We start from the raw sequence: 18,000 nt of genomic DNA on the forward strand, positions 1-18,000 counted from the left end.
TCAACATGGGACATTTGTGACACTTATTGAACCGACATTGATCCGTTATTATTCGCTGAAGTCCATAACTTGTTCAGATTTCTTTAGTTTTTCCCTAATTCCTTTTTCTGTTCCCATGCCCTGTCCAGGACTCCGCATTACATATGCTTAGCTATCATGCCTGCATAGGGTCCTCTTGGCTTTGAGAGTTTCTTAGCCTTCCCTGCTTTTAATGACCTTGACAGTTTGAATAGCACAGGTCGTGGATTTTATGTTTTGCTCACAAGTAGGCTGGGGCTATGGGCTTTGGGAGGTAGACCACCGAGAGGAAGCGCCATACCCATCTTATCATTAGGGTCTTATCAACTGACATCACCACGTCCCTGTTGATGCTGACCCTCATTGCCTAGCAGAGGCTGTGTTTGTGAGGTGTGTCCACTGCAAAGCTCCTCTTTTCGGGGCCTGGGATTTTTTTGAGTTGCACCCATCTGTTTGCCACAATGACCCACTGTTCATTTCGTGTATTTGCCCTCCCTGTTTAGTAATTGTGTTTCTGCATGTCATTCAGGGTGGGGAAGTCATTACACAAAGGGGAAGGATTTACTAACACCCCTTCCCCAGTGACGACAACACCTCCCATGTTGGGTCCACACTACTTCCCGGACAGATTCTCTGCCCAGTTCCCTCCAATACAGTAGCCACGGGCCTGCTGTGGCTGTTTACATTTAAGTCAGTAAATATTAAGCAAAACTCACAATTCAGTTCCTCAGTTACACGAGCACCGGTGGTGAGTGGCTATCATACCAGACAGTACAGATCATGGGACATTTCCATCATTACATTTTCATTATGGCCCCCTGCCTCCTGCTCTGTGCTCCTTCAGCCCACCTCCTCCCGTTACCCTAGGACAGTCCATATTATCAGCATTGTTCTCCATGAGCCTACGGTATTTATACAGTCATAGGCCAGTATATCAGGCAGTTTGTGTTATTTCATTAAAAAAAAAGTCATTACACTTTGTACATTTTTTTCTTTTCTCACTTACAAAGCATCATGCGCAAGTCTATGGGTCAACAGATTTAGATCTAATTTATTCTTCATGATGGCTGCATAATATTCCATAGTGAAGGTGTATTATCACCTTATTCAACCATTTCCCAATTCAAGGGAATCCAAGCTTCCAGGTTCTTTTTTTTTCTATTCTAAACAGCACTCTAATAAATATTCTCATACCCACATTTGTGCCTTCTGGTACTTCTTATTTTAGAAAATAAAGCTCCCAAGTTAAGATTTCTTGGTTAAAGGGAGGAATATTTATAAAATTGTAATCGATTTTGACAGATCTATTTTTCAAAGGGCTGTAGCAATTCCTGATCACACCAGCAACATATGAGGATGCCTATTTTTCCTCATACTCACCAGCCCTGGTTTTTATTGCTTTTATGCTTTAAAGTAGTTTTTGCCAACTTGATCTTTTTTTTCTTAATGGCATGTTAGTGTTGCTCTAATTTGCATTTTCCTGTTGCTGCATCTGTAATGCTCTATTGCATCTATCTACTGACAGGGCCTCTGTAAGGCCCTCTTGAAGGCTGGGAATGTATCTTATTTGTCTCCATCTCTCCTTTCATAAGGCTTAGATTTTGGTAGTTTAGAGTAATGTTTGCTGAATACACAGATGAATGGCTTAATTCTGAAAGTCTGGTTCACATGGACCAGCATTTTCCTTGACTTTGAAGACAGATATTAAACTACCCTTTTTCCCCCCCCTCTGGGCCTCAGTTTCCCCATCCACAAAAAGGATGGATTAGATAGCCCTTGAAGATTCTTCCAGCTCAGCCATCATGGCTAAGAATTTGTAAGTCTCTCAGCACTAGAACATCCAGGTTGGATTTGGGGTCCTTTAAAGATTGGTCCTGTGGTCTATTTGCTGAACAACCTGAAGCAAGAAACTTAGCCTGTCTGTGCCTCAGCTTCTCCCTTGATAACTGACTCCTTTCCTTTTCAAGGGCAGGAGGGGAGAGGGAGAGTTCCTCTGCACAGGGGTCTCAAACTCAAATATCCCCAGGGGCCAGGCGGGGGACTGTTTGGTGTTGGGGAGGCAGTAGGGAGAGCTGGGGACAGCTGCACATGGAGAGCCATGTCCCTCTACAGAGGACAGAGTGAGTCAGCTCCAGCCAGCAGAGATGTGGCCCCTAGTTTGAGGCCCTCTCTGCTCTAGAATGATTCATCATCTTGGCAAGGGTGGGAGAGTCTGAGAATTCAGATCAGATATTGTATTGTATTGTTAGAAGACCCAGGTCCGAATCCCAGCTAGTTTATCCACTAACTAGGTCGGTTACTTGCCTGCCCAAGCCTGGCTTCTTTCACCTGTTTAATGGAACTGAGCCTCTGTGACTTGGAAAGCACATGACACACAGTTCAGGGTTAGACCTGTAAGTCAAGAGGGCGCAGTTCCTGTGTCCAAGCCTCCATCTCTCCTGTCCACACAGTTCCATCACCCTGGGAACAAGAACGTCAGCTGGGCCAAAGATGATGAAACAAAGCTTAATAAATAATCCAAGGGACTGGCCAGGTGGGTGTTGGTGTCCTGAAGTGTCAGGGACAGGGGATGGCTGACGAAGGTGGCTCTGGGAGGGGGCAGGCTGTGACCTGACCTGCCTCTCCAGCCCCACCTGCTCTCTGAGGCATCCACCCTGGCTTCTTCACCCCTTCCCCTTCCAAGTTGGAGCTCTGGAGCCTCCTGCCTCTGGGCCTGAGTTCTGGCTCTGCCAATGCTGTGTGACTTTGGGAAAGTGACTTGGCCTTTCTGATCCAAATCTGATTTTACAATAGAGGGTTTTATTACAATATTGACTGCCCCTGTTACTGTAAGTGTTCTATGATATAATGATGTCATGTTCCCAAACCTCAGACATGCCTGTGCCACCTTTGTAATTTCTGCCCTACTGTTGTGCATACTGTTATAGTAATAATAACTGTAGCACAACAGCAATGAGGAGAGAGCACCTACTACTGTGCTGAATATTTTGCATATATTAACTCACTTGATCCTCACATCAACTCCACCAGAGAAATGATATTTTATCTCCATCTTACAGTTGTGGAAACAAGGCACAGAGAGGTTAAGCAACTTACCCAAGATCGCATAGCCAGTAAACAGCAGAGCTGGTGTTTGTACCAGAGCCTGGCTCCAGGGTCTGTGTTCTAACTCCTAGGCATTCTACCTTTTCATTCTAGAAACTACTACTACTGCTGCTACTTAATATTTTGTAAAAGACGCCATTTAAACTTTAATTCCTACCTTAGTTTCTTCCTAAGGAACAACAGTCATGAAATGATAGGTTTGATATCACTCATATATATGTATATAAATATATCTCCCCTAATGCACAGAAATAAATATCCAACTATTAAAAAAACTTTTGAGATATGCTTTTCAACACAAAAGGGCTGGCATATACTAGGCATGCAATAAATGCAGTGGTGTTGTGTTTCTTGTCAAGCCTGAGCTGTGTGCTAAGGCATAACACCTCCAGGAAGCCCTTCTTAATTCCACCCTACCCCTAGCTGCCCTCTGGGAATCTTCTGCTCTCTGACTTCCTAGGGGACATTAGAGTTGTCACTGAACTGGGTATCTTCCTTTCCCCTCCAGGCCAGGTGTCACTTTGGGGCATGAACTGGGTTTTACCACCTGTGTCCCCAGTGCCCAGTCCAGGACAGAATATCTGACAAGGATGGGTGTATGTTTAACGTGAGGATGGGGATGAAGCTGCCAGAGTTCTCATCAAGGATCATGGCCAAGCAGTTTGACTTGACCCCAAGCAGTCAGGAGTTAATCATCAAACCTGGGCGAGGATACACACAGTCCTAGAAGGGCACAGAACATCTGGGCTGCTAGGTCTTTCCTGGACTTTACCTCACATTTTACCTACAGAGAAACAGGCCCAGGGGTGGATGTGACTGGCTCAGCTTCATCCAGTGAGTTAATGCCAGACACAGGATGTGAATCTGCTCACACCACTTCCCTACAGCCTTCCATGACTCCCTAGTACCTGTGGGTTAAGGTCTAGACCCAGGATGGGCCCAGGTACCCCTGTGCACTCTGCCCTCTTCTCCAGTCCCAACACCTTCTCTGGTCTGGTCCTACTGGACACTTTTCTGTTCCTGGAACACGTCACATTTTTCAGTTCCAGACCTTTGCGCCCCATTCCTTTGTGCCCTGATTCCTGGCTCGGCTCAGTCTTCCCCTCATCCAGGAAGCCTTTGCAGCCCGCTGGGGCCAAGTGAGGTACCTGCTCTTGGTGCCCACAGCCTGCCCCACCTCCTCCTGCCAGCACCTGACAGCACTGACTTGAACCACTCTGCAGTGGCCCCCGGGGCTTTATGAGGGCAGCGGCGTGTTGCCTTGGTTCAGGCTGATGGTCCTAGGGCCTGACATATAGTAGGCATTCAATAAATATTTGAGTGAACGGATGGTCAGTCATTCCTTTGAACAATAAATAACTGGGCTCCTAAGTTGGGTGTAATATATCAGAGATGAGGTATTTCAGACAAAAATATGCCTTTCTCATGTGACAGGTAGCAGCTGTTTCTTTGTCCTTGTTTTCCTGTCTCAGACCTAAGCTGATCCCGGGTGTTCCGGGGGAAGTGATTTGGTATTTGGGACAAGCACTAGACTTGGGAGTAATCTGGAGGTGTCTGTGCCACAAAAGGAACAGTCCAGCGTGAGAAACAAAGGGTGTGTCTTGCTGGTTGGGTGGCCTCGGCCCCTCTTTAAGCCTCAGCTTCTTCATCTGTCAAATGGGACCAGATAATGTGTGTGTTGTGGACGGCGTGCAGATAGTGAAGGTCGTTTCCTTCTCCTTCCTCCGCTGGGAGCTGTCACTTTAACGTGGAAGGAGGGGCCAAGGCCACTGGGAGCGCTGGTGCCCAGGCAGGCTGGTCAGCCGCGGCCCAGCTAGCCTGGGGACTGCTGGGCAGGAAGGTAAGGGGACCCGGGGCCTAAATGGTGCCCCTGGGGTTCTGTGTGCCCGTGTGAATGTGAATGTACAGCAGTCTGGAAGGTTCTGGGACAAAGTCCAGGATGAGTGGGCAGGAAGGGGGAGGTGGTGCGCGGCCTCTGCGTTCCTAGCACACCCGTTCGACTCAGTGCATCCCGGGGCCTGGCTTGCCTTGGAGGAGAAGGCTGGGTGCCGGGGCCCTTGGGGCCAGGGAGCAGGTCCTGGCTGCCCGAGGGGCAGGACTGGGCATTCTGCAAGCAGAGGATCAGCCAAGTTTCCCCAGGCCCCACACCAGGGATTTGGCTGTGAATGTCACACAGGTGGCCTCTGGAAAAGCCTGAGGGAAAAGGGAGGGAGGAAAGGTAGATGGCCCTTACTCCAATGCACAGATGCAGCAGGGGAGGCCCCACGGGGACAAGAAGAGTGGCTTGACCAAGGGCTTGCTTGCTGGGACCTGAAGCCCAGCCCCAGCCTTCCCACTGCATTGCTCTGCAGCAGGCCTGGGGCTTCTGCTTGAGCCCCGGTAGCTGCCATATGGGGTGAGAATTGTGTGTCCCTGAGCTGAGGGCTCAGCTTGGCCTCAGTCCTCCATCTGGGAAGACTGTGCCCAATGGGCATCTGTACTTGGTAAGGTTGTTTACAACTTAGGGCTTATTCATTTGACTGATGCCTACTATCCTCTGGTGGGAAGCTGGGTCTAACCAAGAAGGCTGGGGGAGCCTGGGGACTGAGCCAGAACCATTTGACTCCTAAGGACACCTGGCAGTCAAGTATTAAATGCTCATACCTTTAAGAATGATGCTAATATAATACATGAAGTAGGCATGGTGGTTAAAAGCACAGATATCAAAGCAACTGCCTGAGTTTGAATCCTGGCCATGCTGTTTCTAGCTGTGTGACCTTGGACAAGTGATGTAACCTCTCTGGGCTTCAGTTTCATTATCTATAAAATGGAGTTAATTATTGAACTTATCTCAGGGTAGTTTTAAGGATTATATGAGATAATATATAAGGTTCTTGGCACAGTGCCTGGCTCACAGTAGGCCCCACACAACTATTGTCTATTATTATAATATGTCAGGTACAGAGTTGATGCCTTTATTATATGACCTCACTTAATCCTCATAATGATTTTATGGTGCACAAAATCTTCACCCAGTTTGTTGGGTGGTTAGCTCATTCTCATTTTGGGAGTCTTAATTTTAATGGCTCCTAAGGACACCTGGCAATTAAGTATTAAATGCTCCTCCAAAAGGTCTTTCCTCACCCCCTGCCCAAAGTAGATCCCCTTATTACTTTCTTAAAGACTTCCTATATGTATGTATTTCTCTCTTAGCTGTATTCACCATTTCTGATTATTTTGTTTCTCTATATATACAGCATTTTTTAATTGAATGCTGATCTTCCCATCAGACTATAAGTCAGCTCTAAGATTGGTTATTTGACTTGTTCACTGTGGTATCCCCAGTTCCTAGGTCAGGGTCTGCACCTTGTGGGTGCCCTATGCACATACTAGAATAAGGATAAGCACGCCCGCGTTGTTAGGAGGCCCAGTGAGACAATGCCTCCAGGGGACTCAGCTTATGTCTGGCACACAATATGGACTCAACAAAGGGTAGCTATTATTATTATTAATCCACATCATAAATCTGTGGTTTGGAGACTGTTATTCCCATTTTATAGAAGGAGAAACAGACACAGAGAGGTTGAGACACTTGTTTGGGCCACACAAAGAAAAAGTGAGAGCTGGTTTCTAATTTTATTCTCTGATCAATCCCAAAGCCCACATTCTTGGGCTCCAGAGCAGAGGTGAGGCCCAGGTGGCCGTGAGAGGAGTCTGGTCTGGGCAGCCTGGGTAACTCGCGGCCAGTGACATCCCCCACTCAAGAGGTGCCCTTCGCGGAACTGCGTGGAGGTGGCTCAGACTTCGCCCTGTCTGGGGAATCCCGGAGCCATCCCAGCAAGGACCCGGGGTCAAATCGAGGAGCAGGAGACCTGGAACCCGGACCGAAAGTGGACAAGTTCAGGCTTGTGGTGGGTGGGGGCGGCTGCCGCGCTCCCCTTAGTGGCACATAGTGGAACTGCAGGGGCGGCCTGAAGCTTTTCTGCCCTAGAGGAGTAAAGAGGAGCTGTTTGCTCCTTTCTCTTTTCCTCAACAAAGGGTAGCTATTATTATTATTATTATTTCCACCCTCTCTTCTCCTTGCCCTTCCCCACCGGTTCATTCACCCGCCAACTCACTCACCCTCACCTTGGCTTCAAAGCTCCCCGTGGTTTTTCACTGCAAGTAGGCTTGGAATAACCTCACCGTGGGCTGGAACGCCCTTCCCACATCCCTGCCTGCTTCTCCTTGCTCGCCTCCGGCTCTTACCTCCTACACTCAATCCCTTCTCTCCGCCCCTGCAATACCCCATGTTCACTTCTCTGTCAAAGTGGGTCTATCTGTTGTTCCCTCTGCAGGAATATGCTTTTTCTTGGACTCCCTTCTTGTCTGTCACACATCTCAGAGTTCCCCTCGGAAACATGCAGATCCAAAGAGACTTAAAAGACCTCTCCACCAGCCAAGACACACAGGTCCTATCTGCATCGTGATCCAAACTGTTAAAAACTCCAAACCACCACCAGCCGCAAAACCAACCGTTTATCCAGTTCAATGAGACAAATGGAAGTTTGAACAGTTACCAGATGTTTGATATTATAAATTATGATTAATATTTTTAGATGTGATAATGGTATTGTGATGACATTTTAAATATCGAACAAAAGCATCTGAACTATAAAGCATCACTGATGTATGATTTTCATAAAATAAAATTAGCCATTTTCAGTTAGAATTCCTTGAGTTTGGACAAATATATACAACTGTGAATCCATGCGGTTACGTTATTTAAAAAGAGTTCTTTACTGTTAGAAATAAGTGCTGAAATATTTATAGATGAAATAACATAGGAGGAAAATATAATAATAATAATAATAATAATAATAATAATAATAATAATAATAATAAAAGAAATAATTGATAGTACAGGGAGGGGAGAATGGGTGCAGATATGGATGAAACAAGTGGTCGTGAGCTGATCAGTGCTGGAGCGGAGTCGTGGCCACACAGGAGATTTATTATACAGTTCTTGACACTTTTGCCATGTTTAAAATTTCCATAATGTAAGTTTTTAAAAAGTTACTCATGAGAGAGGTTTTTCCTGTCTGTGCTAAAATATGCACACACACCCCAAACATTTGTCTCCCAAGTAGAATGTGAACTCTGGTGAAGCAGGGGCTGCCTCTGACTTTTATACTCCTGGGTCCCCAAACCTGGAACTGCCTGGCATACAGTAGGTGCTCAATAAATGTTTTGTTGACTAAATGAATGCATGATGAATAAATTCTGCTGTCATTCATTCATCACAATGTATTGCCCATGTTCTACACCTCCAGCACTGTGGGCAGCCACGGTTAAAAATGAAAGGGGCCCTCATCCCAACCTCCTTGTCCAGGTGGGGAAAACTGAGGCCCAGAGAGGAGCAGAGCCTCACAGCTTGGCCACCAGATGGGGTTAAGAGAGCCAAGGTCTTCTCTACTTTCCACCCCCTTGCCCTGGTTAAGGGGAAGCTTGCCTGGAGCTGTTGGACTCTGACATTTGTGTCCTCCTGCAGGCCCTCCAAGTGGTTGTGGGAATGGAGTGTTCACGGGCAAAGCATGCTAATAGTGAGCACTTCCACATGGTCACGCCCCTGCTGGAGAGCTGGGCACTGTCCCAGGTGGCGGGCACAACTGTCTTCCTCAAGTGTGAGAATGTGCAGCCAACTGGCTCCTTCAAGATCCGGGGCATTGGGCATTTCTGCCAGGAGGTGAGGGTGTGTTGGCAGGAAGGGTGAGGAGAGGTGGTACAGGAAGGAGGGGAGGGGTGAGGGATCTCAGCTGGATGGAGGAAGGCAGGAGTGGAGAAGGGAGCTTGTGTAGATGGGAGGGGCAGGATGAGGGGTGGCGAGTGTTGGAGCGGGGTGGGGAGGGTCTGAGTCCATCCCACACAGGCCTCCGTGACTTCTGCTTGGCTTAGCCCCCAGTCCCACTCTCTCTCTTCCCAGGTGGTCAAGAAGGGATGCAGACACCTGGTGTGCTCCTCAGGTGACCCGGCCCCTTTCTGCTTCATGAGGACCCTCAGGGCTGGTGTGGGGGAGGAAGAGCTGGCTGGAGCAGCAGATGTCCAGGGCTTAGCCTCCTCTTAAAGGTCTAGCCTCATGAAGGTCATGGTCAGATGACCACTTCATATATCCTGTCCCAGCCCTCTTCACATCAATCAGGACTTGTGGGAGAAGTGACAGAAACCCAATTCATAAAGGTTTAAGTTTCAGGGCTCCAAGAACTGAAAATTCATGGGATAAGTAGCTTTCAGGCACAGCTAGATCCAGGAGCTCTTGCTTGTATCTCTCCTTCTCTTGGTGTGTCTTTCCTCTGTACTCGTTTTATTCTCATCTAGACCTTGTGGTAGCAAGCTGGCCATTGGGAGTTCCAGTCTTGCCTCCTACTATCGTACCAATCCTACCAAAAAGGGAACACCCCTTCTGAATGGCTCTTCTCAATCCATAGATTGATCTTTTTGGCCCAGCTTGGGTCATGTACTCATCCATGAGCCAATCACAGGTCAGAGGATTGAGTTCTCTGATTGACTCAATTGAGATCCCATGTCCACCTCCAGGGCCAGGGAGAGGACTCAGGTGGGTGCATGAGTGTGGGGATGGAGTGACTCCCAAAGGGAAATGGATGGGGAGGAAAAAGTGTGTCCCAGGCTAAGGCAACTATGCCCACTGCACCCCCTACCCCCCACTATTGCCTCCACAGGCGGTAATGCAGGCCTTGCTGCTGCTTACGCTGCTCGGAAGCTGGGCATCCCTGCCACTGTTGTGCTCCCTGAAGGCACCTCCCTGCAGGTGGTGAGCAGGCTGCAGGGGGACGGGGCTGAGGTTCAGCTCACTGGAAAGGTAAGGGCTCCAGGAAGGGGAACGCAGCTGGAGCAGGCTGTTTCCCTGTATCCCTCACCTCATCCCTAAGAGATAGGCTCTCCTCCTCCTTTTGATGAACTGTGCCTGGGACCCTGTCTTCTCTTGGGGTGGCTGAGCTGAGGGATGGGAATGAGATGTAATGTATATGAAGGGTGGAGACCCCTGCTCTTCCCAGCCTGAGAAGACTTTCCCTGCACTAACCTGAAGAAACAGGAAGCTGGCAATTACCAGGAGTGATCTTCCCACATCCTCACTAACACTTGATATTATCCAGTCTAAAAGTTTAGAATTTTTGCCATTTGATGAAACAGAAAGTATAAAGAAAGGGGATGGCAGTATCGTTTCTCATTCTGAGACCACCCCAATATGAAAGATGCCCACTGATAAGGATATCACTGATTCACATTGTTACCAAAGAAACAGAGATGCAAACATGTAATCCTTCTACCTTCCTGGAAAGGAGAAAAAGCATCCCTAAGAAACAGATTTTTTAAACCCATCACAATTAAAATTAAAAGTCATACCATTGTACCTGAAAACTGGCCTCTAAATACTTAGTGTATACAGTTCCCTCCCTTCCTTCCTTGCTTCCTTCATCTGTTTATTCATCCCTTCAGCCATCCTCCCATCTGTCATCCTTTCTCCATCTTTCTCTCTCATCCATCCATCCTTCTTTTCATTTTATCTACCCATCCATCCATCCACCCATCCATCCATCCATCCATCCATCCATCCATCCATCCATCTGTCCATCATCCATCCATCCACCCACCCACGCATCCATCCATCCATCCATCCATCCATCCATCCATCCATCCATCCATCCACCTATCCATCCACCCACCCATGCATCCATCCATGCATGCGTCCAACCACCCACCCACCCATCCATCCATCCATCCATCCATCTGTCCATCATCCATCCATCCACCCACCCATGCATCTATCCATGCATGCATCCATCCACCTACCCATCCATCCATCCATCTGCCATTCATGCATCCTTCATTCCATCCATCCATCTGTCCTCCCTCCATCCCTCCGTCCCTCCCTTCCTTCCTTCTTCCAAGCTACTGGTTGGTTAGGAGTGGAGACCACCCAGCTGGCCTTGGGGTTCACTGTTCCTAGCATTGCAGGCTGGCCTGGCTTTATTCTTTGCAGCAAGACAGGTCCCCTTGGAACTGTGGGGAGCACATGACTTCTATTCATCTCCCTGGAAGCCTCCACCCTGGTCCTAGGAGGCTGTGGGACCCATGCCAGCTCTGCTCTCACCCAGGAGACCTCTGGCTCTGCTCCAGCTTCCATAGCAGCCTGATTCCCTGGTCTCTGGGGACTCCGGTTTTTCTTCAGGTCTGGGATGATGCCAATCTGAGGGCACAAGAGTTGGCCAAGAGGGACGGTTGGGTGAATGTTCCTCCGTTCGACCACCCCCTGATATGGTAAGGCTGGCGCCCCCCTCCCCACCATGGAGCTCAAGGCTGAGAGTTGCTTTTAAAGCCAGAGTCCTCCCACTAGACAGAAGGGGGAACTGAGGCCTAGAGAGGAAAAGAGGCTTGGACACCAGGCACACTGGAGTTCAAACCCTGCTTCTGCCACTTGTGAGTCATGTGCTCTGTGCCCAGCATCTCACTGTCCCTCAGTTTCCACATGTGTAAAATGGAAATGCTAATAATAAACCCCCTTTATTGAGTGTATACTTAGGGACACATTTAATCCATTTAATTCTCCTCAAAGCCATGGAGGTGGGTGTTTGATGACTGTTCCACAGATGAGAAAACTGAGGCACAGAGGGGTCAAGAAATGTGTCTGAGATCACACAGCTAGTCAGTGGCAAAAACATCAGGTTGTTGGCCCAGAAGTTGAGCTGGGCTCCTTCCAAGTGCTCTGCTGGTTCCCTCTTAACCACACACACAAAAATCACCCCTTTCCAAGGTTTCTAGGGGATTCAATGGGATAATGGCTGAGAATGTGCCTGGGTGAGGGGGGTGGTGAAGGGGGAAAGAATGAGTGAATGAATGAATGGAATGGATGAAAGCTGAGTGAACTAAGTGTTGCAAGTCCCCTGTCCCTTGTTGTGGCTGGTGATGAGGGGAGTCGGTATATATGTGAGCCTTTAAGTTTGGGGGTGACTCTCACCCTGCTCCTCCCTCCCACTCCCCCACCAGGGAAGGCCACGCCAGCCTGGTGCGGGAGCTGAAGGCAGTGCTGGGGACCCCACCAGGAGCCCTGGTGCTGGCGGTAGGGGGCGGAGGACTCCTGGCTGGGGTGTCAGCTGGCCTGGCAGAGGTGGGCTGGCAGCATGTGCCCGTGGTTGCCATGGAGACCCGAGGGGCACACTGTTTCAATGCGGCCGTCAAGGCAGGCAGGCTAGTGACACTGCCGGCTATCACCAGGTAAGTGTCAGCTGGGGGTATTTTGGGGTAGCTGGAGAGCAGGCTGAATCCAAATTAGAAGGCAGTGCTGAAAAAGTCGATGAGAGATATAATTAATTTAAGTCTCATTAATTAATTAACAAGTTTTCACTGGTGTGTATCGTTACATAAGTTAAGAGTGTTCCACATACATTAGAAAATGTAGGCAAGCAATAAGCAACCGAAACCAAATGTCACACTCAATTTCACCATCCAAAGATGCCCAGTCGGTTGCCTTTTCCCTAGGCTTTGTTTCTTTTCCCCTGTGCATACATAATTGCATACAAGTGAAATGTACCTGGCACACAGTAGGTGCTCAATAACTGTTTGTGAAATGAATGAATGGATTACATATTTTTTTAAAGTTGGGATTGTATTCTTCATTCAGTTTTATAACTGTTTTTCTGGTGCATAATATATATTGTGAACAAAGTTTCATTTTTTCCCACAACATCACTAGAAAAATCTTTGTAACTAATTTTAATTCAGCCGAGGAAAACTTCCTATAAACAAACTAACAGAGAGTGGTCCAGCCTCCAGACCCTCCCTCACTTTATATTCTTCATCACCACCGTTATCATGGATGCTGTCTTCATCTTCTGGGACTGCCATAGAAATGACCACGAACTAGGGGCCTTAAAACAACAGAAGATTATTCTTTCACAGTCTTGGAAGCTGGAAGTCTAAAATCTGAAGTTAGAAGTCAGAAGTGCCATGCCACCCCTGAAGGCTCTAAAGGAGGATCCTTCCTCACCTCGTGCAGCTTCTGGCGGTTGTTGGCAATTCTGGGTGTTCCCTGACTTGCAGACACGTCACCTTTCCTCTGTCTTCATGTGGCCTTCTCTGATTGCCTGTCCTCTGCTTATAAGGACACCAGTCATCAGATTTAGGATCTACCCTACCCCAGTACGATCTTATCTGAACTAACTACATCCGCAAGACCCTATTTCCAAAAAGGTCACATTCAGAGGTTTGGGGTAGACATGAATTTGAGGGGGGCTGTATTGAATCCTTTGCAGAGACCAGCACTGCCCACATTTTATTAAACACCTGTTGTGTTCTGGGACTAGGATATAATGATATATGAACAGGAAGGTGTTTAAAATCAAGATAGCCTGTTAAGTCATCTTTATTAAGCACCTTCCGTGCACCAGGTTCTGGGTAGCCAGGTAGAGAAACAAACTCAGTCCTTGCTTCAAGGAGAATTCTAACTGGACATATGAGTCTCCTTCGTGGCTTTCTAGTACCTTCCTTCCTTGCTGGCCCATTCACCCATTTAGAGTACACAATTCAAAGACTTTTAGTATGGTCACAGAATTTTGCAACCATCACCATAGTCCATTTTAGAACATTTTCATTATCTGCAAAGAAACCCCATACTCTTGAGCCATAGCCCTTCCCCCCAGCCACAAGCCCCTCGTCCCCCCGGCTCTTGGCAGCTATCGGTCTCCTTCCTGTCTCTGTGGATGTGCCTGTCCTGGACATCGCATGTGGATGGGATCATGTTCTATGTGGACTTTTGTGTCTGGCTTCTTTCACAGAGCATCATGTCTTTGAGGTCCATCCATGTTCTACATCCTTTTATGGCTGAATACTATTCCATTACATGGAAGGACCACATTTTGTTTATCTATCTGTGGATAGGCTTTTGGGTTGTTTTGCTTTTTCAGCTATGATGCGTGGTGCTCCTATGAACACGTGTGAGCATCCGTGTGGATGTATGCTCTCTTTCTCTCGGGTGGATCCCTAGGACTGGACTTGCTGGGTATCCTTGCTGCCACTGGGCCCTTACCCCAGCAGCAGTGGGCCTTTCCTCCACCACTGCTCTACACGACTCTTCGCTCTCTGCTTAACCCCGCTGATGCCTTCCTCAAGCACTCAGACCCAAATGCAAACTCCTCCCCACTCCACTCCAGCCACTAGCATGTCTTCCAGTCTCTTGAATGGGTCGTGCACTTTCCTACCTCTGAACTTTTGCATAGGCTGGTCCCTGTCTAGAACACTCTTCCACCCACCCTCCTTTTTTGGCTAGTTTCTCCCACCGCAGAGAGCTCTCCTCGCAAGGCTGTCTTATGGAGGATCCCCTCCCAAGGGCCTCCCTTACAGTGCGTTCCTACAGTAGTGCTTACCTCCTTGTTCTTGTGTTTCCTCAGTTACTGTTGAGTCCCCTCCCAGGCTTTGTTCTTAATAGCAACAGCCAAAAAAACCACAGCTACCCTTCTATGGAATGTACGAAGTGTGAGGCTCTGTTCCAAGCACTTGAAATGTTTTAACTCAGTTCAGTCCCCAAGAAAACCTCATGAGCCAAGTACTGCTATTATCCCTATTTTTCAGATGAGGAAACTGAGGCTCTGAGAGGTGAAGTGAGTTTCCCAAGGCCACCCTGCTAGTGCAGATCCAAGGTTTGAAACCAGGCAGCCTGGCTCCAGAGTCCGTGCTCTAGGCCACTCGGGGTGCAGAGCCGGTTCTGATGGGCTCACCAAAGGCTCTCCCTGCCCTGAAATTCTTCCCAGCTCAGAAAGGTACTGGCAGGTAGGTGATCCAGAGTACAGAGATAAAAGAGCATGGACTCTGGAGCCTGGACTGGAATCCAAAATCTGCTACTGACTAGCTGTGTATCTCTGGGCCAGTTACTTAACCTCTCTGAGCCTCCGTTTCCTTACCTGTAAAATGGAGGTCATCAGTTTCGAATTCAAGGGGTTAGTGTGAGGATTAATACAGGAAATCTATGCATCCAGCATCTTGTAAACATTCAATAAATATTAGCTATAGTATAGACATGATAAATATTAATGAATAAAATGAAAAAAATCCTTTTCTCTGTTTGACTTTCTGTAGTCTGTGCAAAAAATGGCACAATCATGGTTACAGAGTCAGAGGAGTGACGTGCATTTGTCAGTCATTCATGGGACACACAATTTTGGAGCACCTCCTGGTGCCAGGTGCTGTGTTGACTCTTGCAATGCTGACCCCAGCCCATTGCAGGATGGGAGGGGGCCTGGGGCTCTGGTGGGGTGGAGACCCTACTCACCAGCTCCTCCCCACGCCCCTGCACTCCCTGCCCCACCTGACCCTGCCTCCAGTGTGGCCAAGTGCCTCGGTGCAAGGACTGTGGCTGCGCAGGCCCTGGAATGCACGCGGGAGTTCAAGATCTTCTCTGAGGTGGTGGAGGACGTGGAGGCCGTGCGTGCTGTGCAGCAGTTCCTGGGTGAGTGAGCGCTGCCCCGTGCACACCCAGGCTCGAGCATATGAAGACTATGGACTCCCTAGCAGTAGCATGGTCTCTGTTGTCTGTATCCTCAGCACCTTTTGCAGGGCTGGGATATGCAGTAGTTACTCAAGTGCACGCCGAGTTGGCGGAAGGGGTGGGGTGAAGAAGGAGTGTGCCATGTATCTCTAGCTTCCAGACCTTTGTCCATGCTCTTCCTCCCTCAGGCTGCCCACTCTGGGCCCTGCTCCCTACCTATTTCATGTACCTGGGGCTGCTCAGTCATCATGGCACCTCCTCCAGGCAGCCTCCTCCGATCTCCCATCTCCAACCCCCAGGGCTGGAGACCTCCTGTGCACCAATCCCTCTGTTTATAACTGCTTGGCTCTTGTTCATCCACCTCACTAGACTATGAACTCTGTGAGGTGGGGCCTGGCATGTCCTGGTCCCTGCTGGAGCCTCAGGGCCTTCCTAGCACAGGGTCTGGCAGGGAGTGGGTGCTCAATAAATACTTGTTGGGTGAATGGATGAATGTATGAGTGAGTAGAAAGGTAGATAATGAGCAGATGGATGGATGGGTGGATGGATGGACACATTGATTAATGGACACATTGATGGATGGACAGACAGTCAAATGATGGATAAGGGATGGATGGATGGATATGTTGATTGATGGCTACACTGATGGATGGACAGACAGACAAATGATGGATAAGGGATGGATGGATGGATATGTTGATTGATGGCTACCCTGATGGATCGACAGACAGACAGTCTAATGATGGATAGAGGAATGGATGTATGGATAAAGATGAAAGGCAGATGGATGGATGGATGGATGGATGGATGGATGGATGGATGGATGGTCAGACTGATGGATGGAGAGGGTCAGGCCAATGATGGATTGTGAGATGTCTGGCTGGCCGGCCAGCTTCACGGATTTGTGGTGCCCAGAGCATCAAGCACTAACTGATCTTCCTCCCTCTCTCTCCTCTCCTTTACCCCCATTCCCCTGCTCTGGACAGATGATGAACGCATGTTGGTGGAGCCTGCTTGCGGGGCAGCCTTGGCTGCCATCTACTCAGGTCTCCTCGGGAGGCTCCAGGCTGAGGGCCGCCTGCACCCTTCCCTGGCCTCTGTTGTGGTCATCGTGTGTGGAGGCAATGGCATTGACAGCCGAGAGCTGCAGGCTCTGAAAGCCCAGCTGGGTCAAAGCTGAGAGCTCCTGGTCTGGGATGGACCTTCTGTCGCTGGCTGGGGCCTCTGTCATGGGCTGTAGTGTACACTGCCCTGGGCTCCTGTGCAAGCCACCTCTTGCAGGAAGCCCTCTTAATGGCTCCCTTTGGCTACCCTACGGCCCTGGCCAATAAACACTTTCTAAATCGAATTTGTAACTCCACTGGGACCAACCTTTCTATCCTCACGAGCTCATAGAAGGAACACAGAAACCTTGGGTCTGGCTCTGTAATGAAGTGACTCCCCGTGTCACAGAGCTTGGGAACGAAGCCAAGGATTCAAAACTCAGGTCTCAAAGGGAATCCAGCCACGCTGAGCTCCTAACAGGGTTTCTTGTCCCTGGGACACCTGCTCAGGAAGTAGAGGAGGACATTCTCTGCACACATGCTCAGGCCTGGGCTGGTGAGAACACTGCCAGTCTCTATCAAGTGCTTATGTGCCAGGAACTCTTTTAAGACATTTCTATTCATTGCCTTCTTTAATGTTCACAAAGGCGCTATTAAGTAGGAAACATTATTATCATCCCTTTTCTACAGATGGGGAAACTGAGGCATAGGAAGGCGACCTAACTCATTCTGGCCCAGCCAGGTTCAAACCCTGTGATTTTTCAATATGGCTCTATATTTCTCGGGCCACAGCCTTCTTTGTGTAGGGGTCAGTGGTGGTGGGACATGGGGAGTGAAGGACTCCAGGTTGGTCTGGACCTCCCTGTGGGTCGCAGGGAGGATGAGTACTGGCCCAGGAATAGGGCATCTCCTGCCAGTGGGAAGGATCTCTTAGGAAACGCGAGGGAGTAGTAGAATCTCTTGGAGCCACCAGGGGGCAGCAAATCGTCTCCAGTGGAAGCCTGGCTCAGCGCAGGGGAGGCCTGCCCCCAGCTCCTCCATCTCCCTTGCCTCTACCCCTCCTGGGTCCCCCACCCCAGCGGGGTGGGGGAGGGGTGCTGCTGAGGTCCCAGAGATGGCTGGGGCCCGCGAGGTCTTGGCGTGGGGGAGCCCTATGCAACCCCTCACAGCCCTGCAGAAAGAAGGCTCAGAGTGTGGGGTGCCCACTGAGGCCCCCTTTCTTTAGGACTTTATGACCTTGGACAAGTGCCCCCTCATCTCTCGACCTCAGACTGCACCTCTGTGCTGAAGGAGGCCCCCATGGGGCTGCCCACCTCTTTT

General features: G+C 49.0%; 1 protein-coding gene across 5 annotated transcripts; it reads left to right on the plus strand.

Annotated features, from left to right (window-relative positions):
- The first annotated feature begins 4,750 nt into the window (after positions 1-4,750).
- On the plus strand, positions 4,751-16,985 carry SDSL (serine dehydratase like). Of its 5 annotated transcripts, XM_036993478.2 has the most exons (11): positions 4,751-4,963; positions 6,762-7,013; positions 7,440-7,553; positions 8,633-8,827; positions 9,065-9,104; positions 9,819-9,958; positions 11,330-11,418; positions 12,145-12,372; positions 15,229-15,332; positions 15,474-15,598; positions 16,624-16,985. In XM_036993478.2, exons 3-11 carry the CDS (start codon positions 7,503-7,505, stop codon positions 16,792-16,794), a joined length of 1,143 nt encoding a protein of 380 aa, XP_036849373.2. In that variant the 5' UTR covers positions 4,751-4,963; positions 6,762-7,013; positions 7,440-7,502; the 3' UTR covers positions 16,795-16,985. The 5 variants fall into 5 exon arrangements, with proteins under 5 accessions (XP_036849373.2, XP_036849376.2, XP_036849375.2 ...); XM_036993480.2 differs by lacking the exon at positions 7,440-7,553 and having other exon boundaries at positions 4,753-4,963; XM_036993479.2 differs by lacking the exon at positions 4,751-4,963 and having other exon boundaries at positions 7,004-7,141.
- Positions 16,986-18,000: the final 1,015 nt, after the last annotated feature.

This window comes from Manis javanica, chromosome 15 (genome assembly GCF_040802235.1).
Source record: "Manis javanica isolate MJ-LG chromosome 15, MJ_LKY, whole genome shotgun sequence".
NCBI lineage: Eukaryota > Metazoa > Chordata > Mammalia > Pholidota > Manidae > Manis > Manis javanica.